Below are 22,611 nucleotides of genomic sequence, written 5' to 3'. Positions count from 1 at the left end.
ATTAGTACATTGTTTAATTTATTTTGCTTAATCCATTCCATGATTTGATTCCAAAACGGAAGCAATAATACTATTTAAGTTTGTTTTTGAGATATCCCCGCAGACCAAGCTCCACCCTATTAATAAAGTGTCAACCTTACTGTACAAATCACGTGGCTCGGCGTCGACTCTCTGCTGCGATGCTCTGTCCGGACCACTAGAGGGGGCGCTCACGCCAATGTTTTTACAGCTGTAAAAAATATATTATTTTCTTAACTTTTCTTTGGATAAAAAAAATAGCAGTTAAGTCAATAAACTTAGTTGAATCCAAAATAATAATTATAATGCTAATTTGTTTTTTGACCCCAATATTTTTTTAGTGTATGTATCTGCAGGCTGTTTATCGATGAGCAGTTATGTAACCGCATCGATCATTCGCGTGGTCGTTGTTGCTAAGCACGCGGTGGCTAAAGTGGGGCAAGAGGACTCCACTTCCCAGCAGGCTTTGCGCATGCTGCCCTCCTTTTTTCACTTACTTTGAACGACGGAGGAGAGTTGAGTACTTGAGGACGGTCTCGCCGTCTCCATTTAATAATAAATAGGAACTCGGCTGTCATGGCGGAAGCGGCGGCTTGCCCTGCCTTCCGGCTCGGGGGCTCACGCTACGATCAGGTGAGTTGGTCTTTATCCTAATTTGTTATCTTGTTTGTGTGGTTTTATCATTCGAGGGGGGGTCTCTGGTGGGGAAACCGCCCCCCTCGTCCTCGGGATGCTTCCACTTTGCAGCCAAACTTGGCGTCTTTTGTTCGCTCCTCTGCAGAATTCCAGCAACTTTTTAAGTGAAATGCGTGACATTTAATGACTTAAGTACTTTATGACCGCGACGAGTTTACGAGCAGGCGCTGCAGGTTTAAAGGCCTACTGAAATGAGATTTTCTTATTTAAACGGGGATAGCAGGTCCATTCTATGTGTCATACTTCATCATTTCGCAATATTGCCACATTTTTGCTGAAAGGATTTAGTAGAGAACATCGACGATAAAGTTCACAACTTTTGGTCGCTAATAAAAAAGCCTTGCCTGTACCGGAAGTAGCAGACGGTGTGCACGTGACGTCACTTGTTGTAGAGCTCCTCACATTGTTTACAATCATGGCCACCAGCAGCTAGAGCGATTCTGACCGAGGAAGTGACAATTTCCCCATTAATTTGAGCGAGGATGAAAGATTTGTGGATGAGGAAATTTAGAGTGAAGCACTAAGGAAAAAAAGGCGATTGCACCGGGAGCGATTCAGATGTTATTATACACATTTACTAGGATAATTCTCGAAAATCCCTTATCTGCCTATTGTGTTGCTAGTGTTTTAGTGAGATTAAATAGTACCTGAAAGTCGGAGGAGTGTGGCCACCGGTGTGTTGACGCCAGAGTCTCTGAGGGAAGTCACGGCAGCTGCAGCAGGACGGAAGCTCCGCTGATGTCTCCGGTAAGGTAGGTCTTTATTGTCATTGCAACAAGTACAATGAAACTTTGACAAACAAACAGTGTACAGTGTTACAGAATAAGAACGCTGATGGGTAAGAGGCGACTTATTGCCACAATTTTCTCACCAAAAACTGCCGGTTGACATGTAATCGGGATCCATGTTCGCTTGACCGCTCTGATCCATAGTAAAGCTTCATCTTCGGGAATTTTAAACAAGGAAACATCGGCTGTGTTTTTGTGCCTTAAGGCTAAAAGCTTCCCACCTCCATCCTTCTACTTTGACTTCTCCATTATTAATTGAACAAATTGCAAAAGATTCAGCAACACAGATGTCCAGAATACTGTGTAATTATGGGATTAAAGAAGACTATTTATAGCTTGGATCGGGCTGGAAAATATTGTCCGCTACAACTGGTGACGTCAAACGCACACGTCATCATACCGCGACGTTTTCAACTCGACGCTTCACAGGAAATTTAAAATTGCAATTTAGTAAACTAAAAAGGCCGTATTGGCATGTGTTGCAATGTTAATATTTCATCATTGATATATAAACTATCAGACTGCGTGGTCGGTAGTAGTGGGTTTTAGTAGGCCTTTAACTGCACCCTGCTGCGTGGGCATAGCGTGTTTTTTGCACAAAGAGCAGGCCTGGGCTATTATTTTGACTCGGGGGCCACATTTAGAGAAAAAAAATGTGTCTGGGGGCCGGTATATCTATTTTTAGTAACACTAATACAAAACCTCACAGTAATGTCTGATTGAATGCCAAAAACGTTATGACAGACCGCCTTAACAAACGTAATGGAATTTAATTTTTTCTATGAAGGATAGAACACTGAATATTGACAATATGAATGCATGTCACGCCCCCTTTCGATCAATATATTTTACAATGAACTGAAACCCAAAAAAAATGCAACAAAGAGTGAAATACGTACGTGAAGGTTACAACATGAACCCACCTACAATCTGAATTATCACTAAACTTTAGAACTTTGTTGTGAAAATCTCCCTCCGCGTCTGTGGAAACGCTAACCGCCCACACTGCTGGGTGCCTCGTCTGAGCTGTTGTGACGTAGATGACCATTGTGACTAATTAGATGACCACAGTAACTGGTATATCATCCATGAATTGATTAACGTGGAGCCCAACTTAAACACGTTGAAAAACTTATTCTGGTGTTAACATTTAGTGGTCAATTGTGCGGAATATGTACTGAACTGTGCAATCTACTAATAAAAGTATCAATCAATCAATCCATAAGCTTTATAACTTTGTTGTGAAAATCTCCTTCCGCATCTGTGGATATGCTTCCCGTCCACACTGCTGGGTGCCTCGTCTGAGCTGTTGTGACGTAGATCAGTGGTTCTCAACCTTTTTTCAGTGATGTTCCCCCCTGAACATTTTTTTTAATTCAAGTACCCCTTAATCAGAGCAAAGCATTTTTGGTTGAAAAAAAAAAGAGATGATGAAGTAAAATACAGCACTTTGTCATCAGTTTCTGATTTATTAAATTGTGTAACACTGCAAAATATTGCTCATTTGTAGTGGTCTTTCATGAACTATTAGGAAAAAAAAGATATAAAAATAACTAAAAACTTGTTGAAAAATAAGCAAGTGATTCAATTATAAATAAAGATTTCTACACATAGAAGTAATCATCAGCTTAAAGTGCCCTCTTTGGGGATTGTAATAGAGATCCATCTGGATTCATGAACTTAATTCTAAACATTTCTTCACAAAAAAAGAAATCTTTAACATCAATATTTATGGAACGTGTCCACAAAAATCTTGCTGTCAACACTGAATATTGCATCGTTGTATGTTTTTGTCACAGTTTATTAACTTATATTCATATTTTGTTGAAGTATTATTAAATGAATATATTTATAAAGGATTTTTGAATTGCTGCTATTTTTAGAATATTTAAAAAAAATCTCATGTACCCCTTGGCATACCCCACACGTACCCCCATTTGAGAACCACTGACGTAGATGACCATAGTAACTAATTAGATTACCATAGTAACTAATTAGATGACCATAGTAACTGGTATATCACCCATAAGTGCAGATTCCAAGCATTGAAAGACTTAGTATAGTTGAAGACTTACGGTCATTAGGAAACATCACTGCTCAACATAATGGCAGCTACACTTTACATCTTAAACAAAAAAAATATTTGGGAATGTCTGGCGGGCCAGATTGATAAGCTTAACGAGCCCTGGGCCTTATTTTCCCCAGCTCTGACCTAGAGTGTAAATCAGACACGACGCAATAACATTTTGACCCCCCCACCCCACCTTTTCTATCACAACCTGGCCCTTAAAGATTGATGGGCTGCTCCCATCCACGTGAAGCCCATTACTCAGTTTCCCCCTCGCTCACAAATGAAAAATGATTTCCACGGCAAGGAACATGTGACCTTCCCATTTGAAGCACTTTTTTGTTTTTTGTCTTTACGCAGCTGCAGCCGCCATGTCAATTATTTCTTTTACCCTTCTGCAAGTGAGCAAAGTGCAAAATCAAGCGCACTTCACCTTTGGCACAATGAGAATGAAACAGGGCAAATCAGGCTACGTCTTGTCCAGACCTGGGCAAATTAAGGGCCGGTGGCCGGGGGCCTAATGCGGCCCGTTAAGCTTTTCAATCCGGCCTGCCGGACATTACCAAATAATTGTTTTAGATCTTTAAAATGGAAAGTGTAGCTGTTGTTATGATGTGCAGTGATGTTTTCAAATGACCGTAAATCTTGAACTATACCAATTATTTCAATGGTTGGAATCTGTGCTTTTTGTAACATCACCAAAATGATTCCTGAGCGTGGCCACAGCTGCTGCTCACTGCTCCCCTCACATCCCTGGGGGCGGAGCAAGAGTATGGGTCAAATGCAGAGGGTAATTTCAACACACCTAGTGTGTGTGTGACTATCAGTGGTACTTTAACTTTAAAATACTAGTTACTATGTTGATCTAATTAGTTACTATGGTAATCTAAGTCACAGCAGCTTAGACGAGGCACCAAGCAGTGTGGGTGAGGAGCGTTTCCACAGAGGGTTTCTAGAGCGTCCAGACTGAAATGCGGGTGTCAGGGATGACGTGGAAGGAGATTTTTACGACAAAGTTCTTAAAGGCCTCCTGAAATGACATTTTCTTATTTAAACAGGGATAGCAGGTCCATTCTATGTGTCATACTTGATCATTTCGCGATATTGCCATATTTGTGCTGAAAGGATTTAGTAGAGAACATCCACGATAAAGTTCGCAACTTTCGGTGCTCAGAGAAAAGCCCTGCCTCTACCGGAATTCGCAGACGATGACGTCACACGTTTGATGGCTCCTCATATATTCACATTGTTTTTAATGGGAGCCTCCAATAAAAAGTGCTATTCGGACCGAGAAAACAACAATTTCCCCAATAATTTGAGTGAAGATGAAAGATTCGTGTTTGAGGATATTGATAGCGACGGACTAGAAAAAAACAAAAAAAAAACGCGATTGCATTGGGACAGATTACAATGTTTTTAGACACATTCACTAGGTTAATTCTGGGAAATCCCTTATCTTTCTATTGTGTTGCTAGTGTTTTAGTGAGTTTAATATTACCTGATAGTCGGAAGGGTGTCTCCAAGGGTGTCTTGATGCGCAGTGTCTCAGGGGTGTCGACGGCAGCTATGGACGGCACAAGCTCAGCTTTTCTCCGGTAAGAACTGACTCTTTAACCACAAATTTCTCACCGAAACCTGCTGGTTGACATTTGGTCGGGATCCCTGTTCTCTTGACCGCGCTCTGATCCATAGGAAAGTTTCACCTCCAGGAATTTTAAACAAGGAATCACTGTGTGTTTGTTTTGATTGATTGATTGATACTTTTATTAGTAAATTGCACAGTACAGTACATATTCCGTACAATTGACCGCTAAATGGTAACACCCGAATAAGTTTTTCAACTTGTTTAAGTCGGGGTCCACGTTAATCAATTCATGGTACAAATATATACTATCAACATAATACAGTCATCACACAGGTTAATCATCATAGTATGTACATTGAATTATTTACATTATTTACAATCCGGGGGGTGGGATGAGGAGCTTTGGTTGATATCAGTACTTCAGTCATCAACAATTGCATCAACAGAGAAATGTGGACATTGAAACAGTGTAGGTCTTATTTAGTAGGATATGTACAGCCAGCAGAGAACATAGTGAGTTCACATAGCATAAGAAAAAAAAGTACAGTATATACATTAGAAGTACATTTGATTATTTACATTAGGTTGTTTATTATCCAGGGAGATGGGATGTGAATGGAGGAGGGTATTAGTAAAGTGTCGAAGTTGCCTGGAGGTGTTGTTTTAGAGCGGTTATGAAGGAATATAGAGATGCACTTCCTTTTATACCCGTTGGGACTGCATTCCACATTGATGTGGCTTAGAAAGAGAATGAGTTAAAACCTTTGTTAGATCCGAATCAGGGTTTAACGTGGTTTGTGGAGCTCCCCCTGGTGTTGTGGTTTTGGCGGTCATTTACGTTAAGGAAGTAGTTTGACATGTACTTCGGTATCAAGGAGGTGTAGCGGATTTTATAGACTAGGCTCAGTGCAAGTTGTTTTACTCTGTCCTCCACCCTGAGCCAGCCCACTTTGGAGAAGTGGGTTGGATTGAGGTGTGATCTGGGGTGGAGGTCTAGCTTATTCTGGGATGTTTGGAGACTAGGTTTGAGGGTTTTGGAGGTTCTGGGGTACCAGGAGGTGCAAACGTAATCGAAAAAGGGTTGAATGAGAGTTCCTGCTAGAATCCTCAAGGTGCTTTTGTTGACCAGAGAGTAGATTCTGTAGAGGAATCTCGTTCTTTGTGTGGCTAAAGACTAAAGCTTCCCAACTCCATCTTTCTACTGTGACTTCTCCAATATTAATTGAAAAAATTGCAAAATATTCAGCAACACAGATGTCCAAAAAACTGTATAATTATGCCGTCAAAGCAGACGACATTTAGCTGTGTGTGTGCGCAGCGCTCATACTTCCTAAAAATCCGTGACGTCTTGCGTACATGTCATCATTACACGACGTTTCGAAAACGAAACTCCCGGGAAATTTAAAATTGTAATTTAATAAACTAAAAAGGCCGTATTGGCATGTGTTGCAATGTTAATATTTCATCATTGATTAAATCATCAGACTGCGTGGCCGGTAGTAGTGGGTTTCAGTAGGCTTTTAAGCTTAGTGATAAATCAGATTGTAGGTGTTTGTTTGTTTTTTACCCTTTGCGTTCATATTTCGTTGTATTTTTGTTGAATTTCGCTTGAGACACATTCCAAGTTATGACTCTAAGGTGCATAGCTGCAGAGTTAGATAAGAAAGTGGGAAATTACAATTCAAAGTGCTGATGAAAACAATTCGGATGAGAGGCCAAACGTCTTCCAAGACAACTGATCAGTTTCAAGAACAATAATCTGATGAATGAGAACACCCATAGGCACTCTCTTCTTCAAATATATATATTATAAAAACACACTGTATAAAAGTTGCATGCTTACAGTAATTTTAAATATGTAAAAACAAAAACGCATATACCCAAATATGTGTTGGCAATGTTAAAGTAAAAAAAAAGTCAACATAATCACTTGTTAAACATATTTATTTTTAGACGTGGAGCAAAAAAATATATTTTTGTTTGATGAGATTATATAAGAATGATCAAACAATAGTCTTGGCTTTCTGTCCAATCAACAAACAATCAATATCCAGTGTGCTTCAGAGCTGCTCTTACAAATGAAGTCAACTTGTCAAAGGTTTTTTAGACCATATTTCATCCTGTTGACAAGACGGATGACACCATGCTGAATTGTAGAAGTCCAAAATCAATTAATCATATCACAGGCATATCTTAGCCAGCTATTTGCTATAGTGGTCCTTAGTTGAATAAGAAGTGTTTAGTCAGGAACTGTTGGTGACGAACCCCAAGCTGCAGAGATGGCAGGAAAACATGATTTTAATTGCCAAAAAATGCAGGGAAAACACAAACCAGGAACCAGGCAAACCGGACATAGCAAACAGGAACCACGAAACAAGGAGAACTGGAAACAGCACACAGGATACAGCCAACAGAAACCAGGGAACACCTCGCAATACTGGAGGGCGAGGCAGTTTTAAATAGCAGGTGTGGCCAGGTGCCAATCAGCCGCAGGTGAAGGGAAACAGCGCTCAGGAAGACGAGCAGGAAATAAAACAAACAAAGGAAAAACTAAAACATAACCAAACTGTCAGTGGCAAGCTTGACTGTAGTCCCCCTTCCGATAACGGATTCCGGACGTTCTGGAAAAAACAAAAAAGTCCAAAGTCACGGGAGGGCGGAGTCTGGACAGGGCAGTTGGCCGCCAGGCCAAGTGTCCCCGCAACTAGCGGGTAAGAGTCAGGTGGCGACGGCAAGTTGTACGCCACTGGAATTGGCGAGGTGATCGCCCATTGAACGGCGACATTCGTGGCCGACGAGAGGGCCGCATCCCAGCGCCTGATGGCCGCCTGTGCATCAGGCCAGCTGGAGATCGCGGAGGCGACGATGCTGGAGACGCTGGCGAAGCCATGACGACGCCCCGCCAAAGACGAGGAAGCTGATGTTGTCGGCGTGGGCAGAGCCGGAGACAAAGAATACGATGTCGTCGGCCTGGGCGGAGCCAGAAGAGCCGGTTTCGGCTCATCTGCCGGCCTGGGCGGAGCCAGAGGAGCCAGCTTCAGCTCATCTGTCGGCCTGGGCGGAGCCAGAGGAGCCGGCAGCTCTTCTGCCGGGGTTGATGGCGGCGTCAGCAGGACCACCGGAGTAGATGGTGGCGTCCGCAGGCCCATCGGGGTTAGAAGTAGCTGTGCCTCCCCAGCTGCACAGCTACTCATAGCCCCCACACTCACGATGTCCCCAAATAGGCCCACAGACAACAGGGATTAGGCCATCAGTGCCAGGATCCTGTCAAGCCTCTCCGCCATAGAAATCTTTGCGGGGTTCGCATTTGGTTTGAGTATTCAATCAAGAAGTGTTGGTGACAAACCCCAAGATGCAGAGATGGCAGGCCTATTGTAGGGAGACATTATTTTAATGTTCAAAAAATGCAGGGAAAACACAAAACAGGCAAACCGGAAACCAGGAAACAAGAAGAACTGGAGACAGGACACAGTCCACAGGATGCAGCAAACAAAAACCAGGGAACAGCTCACAATACTCCAGCACTGACTGGAGGGCGAGGCAGATCTAAAAAGCAGCCGGCTGATCGACACCAGGTGTGGCCAGGTGCCAATCAGCTGCAGGTGAGGGGAGACAAGTAGGAAACTAAAGCAAAATAAGAGCGCTGACAGGAATAAAACACAAACTACAGAGGAAAAACTAGAACAAAAACAAACTGTCAGTGACAAGCTTGACATGTTTGTGTTCAAAGCTTGCCAGGGATGTTGTGGCTGGACGACTGTGTCGAAAATAATAATCATGATCGTTTTGATTGACATTGTTATCACGATTAATACACGATTATTCATTAGTATTTATTGTGCCACCAAAGCTCAACTTTTAATATAGATTAAAAGAAAACCTGGATATATATGAGTAACAAACACAACAAGTAAAAAGATAACAATTGCAACAATTATACATTTAAATCACAATCGCAATATGAAAAACACTATAATCCAGTTTTTCCATTTTAATAGTTTTTAATTCTGTTTTTTTTTTTTACCTTTGAGACTTATTTGACCACCATAGTGTGCTTTTTGTTTCAGATAAAATGTAGTAAAATGTTTATTTGAATGCAAAAATCTACGACTGAAATAAATCCTCAAATTATTATAATTATTCTTATTTTCCGTGCTGTGTCATATTTCTAAACAGATCGACGGTTGTTGTGGATTCGGCCTTACTGGCCAGCATTATCTTAAATTTAGCGTCATTTTCCGGTGTGTGTGAGCGACAGGAAGAAAAGCTAAGATTTAAACAAAATATTATTTTGACATTTAGGGCAGACAATATGATGTAATAGATAGGAATGTCTGATGCTGGATGTCAATAAAAACAAAACAAAACAAAAAAATATATATCTTAAAATGTCTTTTGTGGCAACTCCAACTTTCACCACAGTTGTTATGTAGAGTGGCGCTTTCCATCATTTTCAGCAGACTGCATTGCAAAGTGATTAACCCCCAGTAATGGGGCCATATTGAATCCCTTCCCTACTGGTTATCAGTGTCCATTTTGCTTATCAAATTGTAAGATCCAGGCATTTTTTTACGTTCTCATATTCAGCTGCAACAACAAAAAAAATCAGGGCAGTTCTTGTATCAGCAATATGCGCGTGCGTGTGTGTGTGTGTGTGTGTGTGCGCGCGTGCGCGCACGCAGTGTGTTGCGTTGCGTCTGTGCTGGCCTTGTTGTGTTCTCTCCAGAGAGCTGGAACTCATGCATAATTAAAGGCAGCTCGTCACATGGAGCCTGCCTTCAACAACACAGGCAGAGAAGGGGGTCAGCGAAGGCACCGTGCAGGTTTTTACTGAAGGTCGTTGACAGCCATCGTTAAAACGTCGCCAAATGATACAATCGATGAATGTCCGTTGGAAGGATCGTGATAGAGAAGCTGCCTTGTTTTGGTCCATTTTCTGTCCAAAGTGGCTCCCGGCGCTATAATGGGCCTGTTGGCACTCACTTTGCTGTTGGCAACAGCTGACAGGGACGTTTCTTTGCATGCAAACTCTGTTTTTTATCCACTTTTTCGAATTTTAACCATTTGGGGACTGAAAAACCCGAGAGCCAGGGAAGTTTTTTTTGTCTGATCAAACTGTGACCATCATACAGCCTTAATAAACCTACAGGAAGTGACTTTTTAACCCCAAAGTGTCACACAAGTGCAACGCGAGGATATAAGGACTGTAATATTGAATATAACGTAGTTGTTTCTCTTCCAGGGTTCATTTCTGGGCCGTCTGAGACACTTTGTGGACATCATTGACCCGAGCACACTGTTTGTGTCGGAGGTTAGACACATTCACACCTTGAAACACACCTTTCAAGTCCAATTGATACATTTGGACAACATGCTTTTGATATAAAAGTAACATAACAACTAAATATAATACATTAAGAATGCATATGTTAAAATAGAAATGAAATGAAACAATATAATAGTTTAATTTCTATCAAGAATAGAATATATGTAGAATATATTTATATTAATCATATATTTTAGATATATATAATATATGTTAGATATGATTTATTATTAATTTCTATTGTCTATTGTGAGCGAACTGTGGTGCTGAATTTCCCCCAGGGATCAATAAGTACTTTCTATTCTATTCTATAACAACTAAAAATAATTATAAAAAATATATAATGATTATAAAATACCGTATTTTCCGGACCATAGGGCGCACCGGATTATAAGGCGCACTGCCGATGAATGGTCTTTTTTACTATCTTTTTTCATATATAAGGCGCACCTGTTTATAGGGCGCATTAAAGGAGTCTTATTATTATAATTTTTTTCTAAATGTAAAAGACTTCCTTGTGGTCTACATATTATGTGATGGTGGTTCTTTGGTCAAAATGTTGCATCGATTATGTTTTACAGATCATTTTGAAGACGCTTATTTACAGACTCTTCCGGATGTGGCGTTTTGTGGGCGGTCTTATTTACGTGGCTCACCTTCGGCAGCGTCTTCTCCCCGTCATCTTTGTTGTAGCGGTGTAGCGTGCAAGGAGGGGAGTGGAAGAAATGTCAAAAGATAAAGCTAACTGTTTTAATGACATTCAGACTTTACTTTAATCAATAACAGAGCACCATCTCCTCATCCGAAAACAACACCGGAAATGTGTCCTGTAAAAAAACATGTCTGACCGAAACTCTCTAAAAACTAATGTTCTTTAGGTGTATAATGTAAACTCACTACACCGGTTTGTCTTAGCGCTTTCATGGCAAGTTTATTGACAGATATAAGTAAGAACTTAACACTACTTTACATTAGAAATGGCAACAGCGGAGGATGAATGTCCCATAACAAGAAGATAGAGAAAAATAAGTTTATCGACTACGGTGTCTGCAAAGACTACATAAGCGGACCTGCGCAATTTTTCAAGATTTATGCAGATCCTAAATACAGATCAGCAGGTACCGGAAAAGTTGCTTTTGCATAATATTGGGGAACAAAACGCCAGATAATGTCTTACTTTATACACACACCATGATAATACTGTTGAAGCACATCAAACGGTGAAGCCCACAATTATCTCTTATGTTGGACTGCCATCTACTGGTCTCACTTATCATTACACCATCTACCAAATAAAATTGCTTCGAGGTGGGTAAGGTCAACCAAACTTATCCGTTACATTAGGCGCACCGGATCATAAGGCATACTGTTGAGTTTTGAGGGGGAAAAAAGGATTTTGAGTGCGCCTATTTTGTTTACTTCTGTGACGACCTCCCTTAAAGTTTTATAATTCTCTGACGACTTCCCTTTTAAGTTTTATAATCAATCAGAAATATCAAGCAGCTAAAATGCGGCAAACATGGATAAGTGTGGAGAGAGTCTTTTACCTTTTTCTCATCATGCTTGGTAATGGATTACATTTTTTTATGCATGTTGATTGGGCTTTTTTTTAATTTTTTATAATATCCACAACGTTCAGTGAGCAGGGTGTGTCATGTGTGACCATGTGTGTTGACTATTTTGTGTTGGTTGCATTTTTGTGTGTGCCATGACTATGGAAGGTTGTTTGAATTGGGTCATATAACTTAGTGCTATGCAGATGCTACTTTAAAGCACAATTCATGGTTATTGACCTGGTCTATTCGGCACATTTTCAGCAAACAGATATTGTAATAAAAACAGGCAAGATTTCTTATTAAACGGCGCCAAACTGAAAATGTTAGAATTCCCGTGCCAACAAAGCATGTCATTTTTGACGTAGACGCGTCTTAAAGAGAGCATCAAACTCCTGGACAACTTTAAACACGGGACGCTTCCTGCAGGGGTCTCCGACCTTCAGGTGAGTCTTTCAGCAAGACTAAGTTATCTCGCCTTGCCAGAAACACGCTGACCTTTCACCCCCCCGCCCATTCCCTGGCCCCTGTCGGCGCGCGGCCTTGCCCGCGGGAAGCTGTGGGAGGCCCAGAAGGTGAAGCAGGTGAGTCCTCCGCAATCACTAGTGGCACGATGATGTCATAGTGTCGTGATGTCACCTCAGGCCATCGTTCATCCCGACACAGGCGACAAGATCTTCATGCCGTTCCGAATGTCAGGTAGGAGTTGAAGATCTTTGTCCTTCTCGTTGTTATCCTCGCTCAGTGGTTTTGTTTTCCCGCCCCGCACAGGTTACGTACCTTTCGGAACGCCCATCGTAAGTTCCGTGCGCTGCAGTCACATTTTTAATCTGTCATTCTCAAGCTCGTTTTGACTTATTTTGTACTAAAGCAAGCTCCTGTCCTCCACTGCAGGTGATTGGCCTCCTGCTGCCCAATCAGACAGTGGCGTCCACCATTGTATGGCAGGTAACTCTCAGCATGCAACACCTTTCATGGTCTCCTCACGTGCAGCCAGAGCAAGAACTCTAGTGTTTTGTTTCCAGGTAGCGGAGGTCAAAGATGGACATTAGTTATGCAATGTGTGCGTGAAGGTAGAATATTACTGTATTTTCTGGACCATAGGGCGTACTTGATTATAAGGCGCACTGCCGATGAATGGTCTATTTTTGATCTTTTTTCATAGAAAAGGCACACCGGAATATAGGGCGCATTAAAGGAGTCCTATTATTATTTTTTTTTTTCTAGATTTAAAACACTTCCTTGTGATCGACATAACATGTAATGATGGTTCTTTGGTCAAAATGTTGCATAGATGATGTTTTACAGATCATCTTCAAGCCGCTTTCTGACAGTCACTTCCGCTTATTTACGTGGCTCACCTTCGGCAGCGTCTTCTCCCCGTCATCTTTGTTGTAACGGTGTAGCGTGCAAGGACGGAGGTGGAAGAAGTGTCAAAAGATGGAGCTAACGGTTTTAATGACATTCAGACTTTACTTCAATCAACAACAGAGCAGCTTTTCCTTATCCGTAAATAACAAGGCCAGATTATGTCCCGTGAAAAATTTTCCGATCGGAACTCTCTAATAACTAAAGTTCCTCGGGTGGATAATGTCAACTCATTACACCGTTATATTTTAGCGCTTCAATGGCGAGTTAACTGACAGATATAAGTAAGAACTTTACACTACTTTATATTAGAAATGGCAACAGTGGAGGATGAATGTCCCATAACAAGAAGATAGAGAAAATAGAAGAAGCTTATCGAATATGGCGCAAAACAGACTACAAAGGCGGACGCGCGTAATTTTTCAGAATGTATTATTTTCCTAAATACAAATCAGCAGGTACCAGAAGGTAAGAATAATTGCTTTTGCATAATATTGCGAAACAAAATGCCAGATAATGTCTTACCTTATACACACACCATAATAATACTTGTATGTTTGCATGTTCTCCCCGTGACTGTGTGGGTTCACTTCGGGTACTCCGGCTTCCTCCCACCTCTAAAGACATGCACCTGGAGATAGGTTGACTGGCAACACTAAATTGGCCCTAGTGTGTGAATGTGAGTCTGAATGTTGTCTGTGTATAATTGTTGGCTGGCCTTGCGATGAGGTGGCGACTTGTCCAGGGTGTATCCCGCCTTCCGCCCGAATGCAGCTGAGAAAGGCTCCAGCGACCCCAAAAAAGGGACAAGCAGTAGAAAATGGATGGATGGATGTTTAATGCGGCAACAATCCATCAAGCGGTGCGGCTTCATAGCTTACCAAAGTGGAACTAAAACAGTTCGATAGATTTTTGAGCGCCATGTGTAATGTTCTATATTTTCAATGGAACATTTAAAATGTTGGTGTTGTTTACTTGAGTCATGTTGCCATCATAGTGCAGCCCACACATATCTCTGATTGACTGCCATCTACTGGGCACACTTATCATTACACCATGTACCAAATAAAATAGCTTCCAGGTCGGTAAGCTCAACCAAACTTATTCCTTACATTAGGCACACCGGGTTATAAGGTACACTGTCGAGTTTTTTGTAAAAATAGGATTTCAAGTGCGCCTTATAGTCTGGCAAAATACGGTACGCAAACACACACAAAAACATTTCAATTAAAAAGCACCATTTCATGATAAATAAGGTGTTACTTTCAGTTTGGCACATATTAATAGCACTGTAACAATACTGTATTCTTTTTGGAGGGCTAAATAACGTATCTAATAAAAAAAAATAATCGGAATTTGAATTATGAACCTTTACTAATATGAAAATGTTCACCAATTGTAGTATTTAGTATTTATGTGTTTAGTTTGTCAAGTGATGCAAAGCAGACATTTTTTTTCCAGTTAATCAATATTTCACACATACAAGATATATTATATATTATTGACACACACAAAAAATTGTACACTTATTTATCTTATAAAAATACTTGAATGGTTATAATAAAACTTAATAATATTATTGATACATGCTGCGTAGGAGCCAAACAAACTCCTTCAGTCTAAAAATATTGAGAAAAAGGGAAATTTGATTATTCCCTACATTCATAACTTAAATTTAACGTTCTGAAATCCATATTTTATCTGTAGTCCTAAAAAAAAAAACTTTTCACTGTGACGCACCTTCTGACATTTTTCTACCTTTTCATCCTTCAATTAAAATGATGAAAAATAAACTACTTTAATGACTCTCTACATTATTGTTATTTTTTATAAATGAGGGTCTTTGGTCGCGCTCCAAAAGTTTTATTTAATTCAAAGTCCAAAACAAGAATCCTAGCAATTTTTATGGTTGAAGTCAAATAGCGGCCTATTGGTTTTTAATGCGTAGCACAGGCTGGCTGTGGACTGTTCAAGTCAAAAACAAGAATCCAGTTGATTTTGAATAACTTGCAAATTGCTCAAAAACAACACTTAAATATATTATTGATTAAAAAGTGGAAAGCTACAACCTCATTGATTTTAAATGGCAGCGATCAGGAGGCCTCTGAAGGTGAAAACAATGGTTGGAAGTCAACAGTGAAATTGGTGGTCGCACTTTACCGACAATCTTGTTCAAGACATCTGTTGGTTTTGGTTCTATTTTGACTGACGGCCTTTTGTTTGCTGCAGTGGTTGAATCAGAGCCACAACGCCTGTGTCAACTACGCCAACCGCAACGCCACCAAGGTAAAAACACCGCCTTGTTCAGTGCTGACCACGACTTTAGAAGTTTGTCACACTAAATTGTCTCAAGGCCGTGAGAGTGAAGTATTATTACAGTACATTAATACTTATACATGTGTTTTACGTTCCTTCAGCCAACGCCAACGTCCAGGTTCCTCCAAGGTTATTTTGGAGCTGTGACCAGTGCTGTGTCCATTGCAGTGAGTGCTCTCCAAATGTACCATTGTATTTGACTCGTACAGTACTGTAGTATTTGACATGTACGGTATTATTGTATTTGACTCATACAGTACCATTGTATGTGACATAGAGTATTGTATTTGACACATACACAAATGTACCATTGTATGTGACATATACAGTACCGTTGTATTTGACATATACAGTATTATTGTATTTGACATATACACAAATGTACCATTGTATGTGACATATACAGTACCGTTGTATTTAACATATACAGTATTATTGTATTTGACATATACACAAATGCAATGTTGTATTTGACTCATACAGTATTATTGTATTTGACATATGCAGAATTATTGTATGTGACATATACTCAAATGTACCATTGTATTTAACTCATGCCGTACTATTGTATATGACATACAGTATTATTGTATGTGACATATACACAAATGTACCATTGTATGTGACATATGTAGTACCATTGTATTTGACATTTACAGTATTATTGTATGTGACATGTACACAAATGTACCATTGTATGTGACATGTACAGTACCATGTATTTGACATATCCAGTATTATTGTATTTGGCATATACACAAATGTATTATTCTATGTGACTAATACAGTACTATTATATATGACTTATACGGTATTATTATATTTGACATACACACAAATGTACCATTGTATGTGGCATATACAGTACCACTGTATTTGGCATGTACAGTATTATTGTATTTGACATATACACAAATGTACCATTGTATGTGGCATATACAGTACCACTGTATTTGACATGCACAGAATTACTGTATTTGACATATACACAAATGTATTATTGTACTTGACTAATACAGTACTATTGTATATGACATATACAGTAACATTGTATTTGACATGTACAATATTATTGTATTTGACAGATACACAAATGTATTATTGTATTTGACTAATACAGTACTATTGTATATGACATACACATAATTATTGTATGTGACATACACACAAGTGTACCATTGTATGTGACCTATACAGTATTATTGTATTTGATATATACAGTATTATTGTTTGACATATACACACATGTACCATTGTATTTGACTCATACAGTACTATTGTATATGGCATATACAGTATTATTGTATTTGACATATACACAAATTTACCATTGTATGTGACATACATAGTACCACTGTATTTGACATTTACAGTGTTATTGTATGACATACACAAAAATGTATTATTGTATTTGACTTTTACATTACCATTGTATGTGACATATACAGTATTACAGTATTTGACATACAGTATACACAAATGTAATATTGTATTTGACACATACAGTATTATTGTATGTGACAAACACAAATGTATGATTGTATGTAACATATACAGTACCATTGTATTTGACATATGCAGTATTGTATGTGACATATACTCAAATGTACCATTGTATGTGACATATACAGTCTTATTGTATATGACATATACACACATGTATTATTGTATTTGACTCATACCTACATATACCATTGTATATGACATGTACAGTACTGTAGCATTGTACTTGACATGTACAGTATAATTGCAATTTTTGCCGCTAACGTATTCACTGACTGTCTTCTAATACATTTATTACAACCTTTGGCAAGCTTGGTAATGTTTGCTGTGGTCTGGAACAACATGGCACACTAACAACCATCAGAAATGCAGCCTATATTACATACAGGTAATGTGTCATGAGACATGCAAAACTAAATCATTCACAAAGAGGATAAAAGTAAAGGATAATAAATGAGCTCTAATATACCTACACATGAGGCATAATGATGCAATATGTACATACAGCTAGCCTAAATAGCATGTTAGTATTGATTAGCTTGCAGTCATGCACAGACCAAATATGCCTGATTAGCACTCCACACAAGTCAATAACATCACAGACAGCATAAAACATTTGGTGGACAAAATTAAACAAAGCAGGAGTGGAAGATTTACATGTAAACAAACTGTTGCGTCAGAGTCCACACTGTGGTGAGTTCAAGAACCACCGAAATTAGTAGGACAAAACGACGTTCACCAAATACTCTCATCTGTGAAGCATACACACAACCATTAAACAGTCGACTTTCTAACAATTGGGAAGATTTGTGTCATCTTGACCTCAAACAAAAAACATACTAAAACCAAAACAATGTTTTCATTTTCAATCCTTTTTTAAAAATGCTCCAGGGAACCACTAGAGCGGCACTAAAAACCGAGAGTTTCTGACCCCCGGACTAAATGGATAGACCAAAAGCAAATGTCTACTGTAGAGGACACTGGTGCTAAGAATGTGGCCCGTGAAACATTAGCGTTGAAGACCCCTGCCACATTCATAAAAGCGGACTTTGTCACTGGCCCTCATCGACTCATCGAATTCACCAAAAATGATTCCCGGGCGCGGTCACCGCTTCTGCCCACTGCTCCCCTCACCTCCCAGGGGGTGATCAAGGGTGATTGGTCAAATGCAGAGAATAATTTCTCCGCACCTAGTGTGTGTGTGACAATCATTAGTACTTAACTTTAACGAGGGTGGACGCTCCCCTTTCCTTTATATCTCCTGCTTGCTTCTTTGTCTTGTCTTAACGTTCTTGTTGCCTCTTTTTGCACTGCTCTCCAATTCTAAACATTGGAACTATTTAACTGGCCTCAACAAAATTGACAAGATCTTGGGTATGGGGGAACCTGCTTGTCGTGATTGAGCGGTTGTTGCTGGACACACAACGGACTCTTGGGAGAAGAAGGAGTGCCGCGTGCCTGGCGACCCTTCCAGTCGTGAACGTGAAGATCTCCACTTATTTGGAATTATGACAACAGTTTGACATCTGCTGATTGGAGTAAGTGTTGCTCTGTTTCGTCGACAAAATGGAAGTTTCTGCCAGTCTTCAAAGTACGCCAAAGCTGCCACAAATGATTGGAGGATGCGGGAAGAACTGTGGACACTCTTTTGATTTGGATAACATCGGACCGTCTGACCCACAGGATGAATTTGAGGACCAGTCATAGACAATTTGGAGTGAAAAGCAAATTTAATTTTCAATCACATGCAAAACACTCAAACTTGGATAGTTTCCCTGGCTTTGAGACTCTCCCGAAGGACAGTGCGGCGAAGACACAACACACTCCCTTCTTGTCTCTCATGGACACAACTGTTGTTGTTGACTTTGGACGAGTGATTGCACGACATCAAGGCCCGCGGAATAGAGACACGCGGCAGGCTTTCACACGCACAAAAATCTACGTCACAAACACATACCCCACACCCTATCCAACGCCCTTGACGCAAATCCCTGAGGAGTGATGGATACCTGGGCAGCACCTGAAGAGCTGCAGCCTGACACCGTGGCCCCCACTCCCTCCCCTCTGTTGCAGGTCTCGAGATGTATGTTGTAATATGTATATGTGCTTTTCTATTAAGGTTTTTTCCAAATCCAGACAGGGCCTCCTAAGAAGACCAGTTTAGATTGTATTTTTTACTCATCCTCCCCCAGCTTTGACGTTTTTCTAATCTTTTACGAGGCATCTTGTGGCGACCCATCAGCGTTCCTGTTCTGTAACCCTGTCCACTGTTTTTGTCTAATCTTGATAGAGTTTGAGCTGAAATCAAAGTTCCGTTGTACTTGTGAAATGACAATAAAGACCTACCTACCTATCTACGACTTGGAGAACCAGACGCTAATTGACTGTGTGTGTTTGCCAGGTGGGACTGAAATTGCTGATTGAGAAGGCCAACAAGCTGAGTCCGTCCACCAGAAGCCTCATTCAGAGATTTGTCCCCTTCCCAGCCGTCGGTACGTCCTCGCAGGGTACGTCTTAAGTCGGGGTTTCCCACTAAAAAGTATGTCGTCCTGCGCCGTCTCAGCCAGCGCCAACATTTGCAACGTGGCCCTCATGAGACACAACGAGCTGTCTGAAGGCATCGATGTGCTCGACGCCGACGGCAACGTGGTGGGCTCCTCCAAAATTGCTGCCAGACACGTGAGTGAAGTCTTTTTATTTTTCATTTTTGTATTTTTCCCCGAACATATTATTTCCCGTCGGCGTCACTCGGATACCATCTGATGCCCTGACGGAGGAAATGATGTGTGTGTGCGTTTGAAACCGAGCGTGTGCACAATGTTGTCGTCCTCAGGCCATCGCAGAGACGGCCTTCACGCGTGTGGTCCTCCCCATGCCCATCTTTGTGCTGCCCCCCATCATCATGTCCTACCTGCAAGGGTGCGTACACACAACTTTCTAAATGGATTAATAGAGAAATCTAATGATGATCCTCGTCTAAAGATGTCAAACAATGCAATGTTTTCATCGGATTAATCACACTGGATTAATCGTGATTATTAATTGCTTACGTGCAGAATTAAGGTACAAAATAAATTGTGCGATTAATCTGCATTAACTGTAGTGTTGTCCCGATACCAATATTTTGGTCACGGTACCATAAGACATAGAAGGAGTGGAAGATTTTACATGTAAACAAACTGTTGTGTCACAGTCAACACTATGGTGAGTTTAAAGGCCTACTGAAATGAGATTTTCTTATTTAAACGGGGATAGCGGGTCCATTCTATGTGTCATACTTGATCATTTTGCGATATTGCCATATTTTTGCTGAAAGGATTTTGTAGATAACATCGACGATAAAGTTTGCAACTTTTGGTCGCTAATAAAAAAGCCTTGTCTTTACCGGAAGTAGCAGACGATGTGCGCGTGACGTCACTGGTTGTAGGGCTCCTCACATTGTTTATGATCATAGCCTTCAGCAGCAAGAGCTATTCGGACCGAGAAAGCGACAATTTCCCCATTAATTTGAGCGAGGATGAAAAATTCGTGGATGAGGAAAGTTAGAGTGAGGCACTAATAAAAAAGAAAAGGCGACGGCTCCAGGCATTGTCAGCGTTTCAGATGTAATCAAGCATGTTTACTAGGATAATTCTGGAAGATCCTTTATCTGCTTATTGTTTTAATAGTGTTTTAGTGAGATTGTAAAGTCATACCTCAAAATCGGATGGCTGCGGTGAACGCCAGTGTCTCAGAGAGAAGCCGAGGAGCCAAGATCACAGCTGCCTTTTTGAGCTTCAGGATGAGGTCCCATAATCCACTGATTATGACTTAATATCACAATTTTCCCATCCAAAAACTTGCTGGTTGACGTAGAGAAACATGTTCGCTCGACCGCCCTGCTAAAGGCAGCTGCAATCCACCGCTTTCCACCAACAGCATTATTCTTTATAGTCTCCATTATTAATTGAACAAATTGCAAAAGATTCAGCAACACAGATGTCCAAATTACTGTGTAGTTATGCGATGAAAAGAGACGACTTTTAGCCATGAGTGGTGCTGGGCTAATATGTCCGCTACAACCGGTGACGTCACAAACACGCGTCATCATTCCGCGACGTTTTCAACAAGAAACTCTGTGGGAAATTTGCAATTTAGTAAACTAAACCGGCCGTATTGGCATGTGTTGCAATGTTAATATTTCATCATTGATATATAAACTATCAGACTTTGTGGTCGGTAGTAGTGGGTTTCAGTAGGCCTTTAAGAACCACCGAAATTAGTTGGACAAAACAATTTTCACCAAATACTCATATTAAACAGTGGGTTTTCTAGCAATTGGGTTAAGGCCAATCAGTGGCCACGATACTCAACAACACACTCTGATTGGTTTTGTCTCATCTACTGGCCCATACTATATTTCTTGTCCATTAAGCCATTTTTATGCTCGCTTAATTCAGACCAAAAACACGACGAATGTTCTTCAAAGGCAACTATGACGATTGAAATAGAAAACACTTCCTTCTGGTCTAGTCCGGGGTTTCCTAACCAGAGGGCCGCCAGAAAATATCGATTTCTCAGCTGTGGTAGTCAGTTGTAATACACTTTTCCAACCACTTGTGGCAGTAATGACTATATCTAACAAACAGCTGAAGTCTTGAGCTGAATTTAGCGCGAAAATTATGACTAAATTGGAGACGTTTTTTCTTTTCCACTTAAATTTTATTGACAGTTTCGTTAAACATATTCATTAGTTTATTTTATTGCATCACAACATTATTATATGTAAAAAATTGTTTGTCAGTTAACTATGAGTCCCTTCTTATTCTGTAAATTTGATTAGTATTTATTCGTCTAATCAGCCTGACGTAAGCCTTTAAGGTTTATGTGTCAAATAAATAATAATCTTTGTGATTAACTCATGCTTTCATATCATTGGACAAGGTTGTAAACTGTAAGTAGGTTAGATATAATTATTGAATATGATTGAAATCAGCGTAAGATGACTAATTCAGCTTTAATAGTTTTGTGTGGATGTTTTCCCAGATTTCGATTGAAACCACGTCTGCCCTTTTCAAAAATATTACAATGTATCTTTGGAAAATGTACAATCTTTAAATATACATATGTTGAAGACGAATATCACCACTGTTTTGTTTTGTTTTTTTCAAACGGAGTCGAAAATAAACTTCATAAATATACAGATTCACCCGGTCACAACATTTGGTACACATGCACATTCTCCAATCGATTCAGAGCTGCGTCAAAAAGCAGCATTTATCTCACAGCGTTATTATGTACATTCCATACATAGTCAGTTGTAATACACTTTTCCACCACTAGTGGCAGTAATGACAATAGCAATCAAACAAAAGAAGTCTGGAGCTAAAGTCATAAGGAAATGTCTTATT

The 22,611-nt window shown here is 40.1% G+C and overlaps 1 protein-coding gene across 2 annotated transcripts in view; it reads left to right on the top strand.

Moving 5' to 3' along the window:
* The first annotated feature begins 412 nt into the window (after nucleotides 1–412).
* The window catches only part of sfxn5b (sideroflexin 5b), a 30,474-nt gene continuing 8,275 nt past the window's right edge, over nucleotides 413–22,611 (top strand). Inside the window, exons 1-12 of one of the 2 annotated variants that reach the window (XM_061891652.1) lie at nucleotides 413–651; nucleotides 10,398–10,466; nucleotides 12,403–12,480; nucleotides 12,592–12,618; nucleotides 12,679–12,733; nucleotides 12,806–12,831; nucleotides 12,929–12,982; nucleotides 15,632–15,688; nucleotides 15,820–15,885; nucleotides 19,623–19,713; nucleotides 19,785–19,900; nucleotides 20,055–20,140. In XM_061891652.1, the coding sequence (XP_061747636.1) occupies nucleotides 595–651; nucleotides 10,398–10,466; nucleotides 12,403–12,480; nucleotides 12,592–12,618; nucleotides 12,679–12,733; nucleotides 12,806–12,831; nucleotides 12,929–12,982; nucleotides 15,632–15,688; nucleotides 15,820–15,885; nucleotides 19,623–19,713; nucleotides 19,785–19,900; nucleotides 20,055–20,140 (782 nt within the window). In that variant the 5' untranslated portion in view covers nucleotides 413–594. Of the gene's footprint in view, nucleotides 652–10,397; nucleotides 10,467–12,402; nucleotides 12,481–12,591; nucleotides 12,619–12,678; nucleotides 12,734–12,805; nucleotides 12,832–12,928; nucleotides 12,983–15,631; nucleotides 15,689–15,819; nucleotides 15,886–19,622; nucleotides 19,714–19,784; nucleotides 19,901–20,054; nucleotides 20,141–22,611 lie in introns of those variants that run through there. The other variant, XM_061891653.1, reaches the window with a different exon arrangement.

This window comes from Nerophis ophidion, linkage group LG29, assembly GCF_033978795.1.
Source record: "Nerophis ophidion isolate RoL-2023_Sa linkage group LG29, RoL_Noph_v1.0, whole genome shotgun sequence".
NCBI classification, from domain to species: Eukaryota; Metazoa; Chordata; class Actinopteri; order Syngnathiformes; family Syngnathidae; genus Nerophis; species Nerophis ophidion.
Note: the sequence above shows the minus strand (reverse complement) of the source record. Positions and strands in the feature narration are given on the sequence as shown.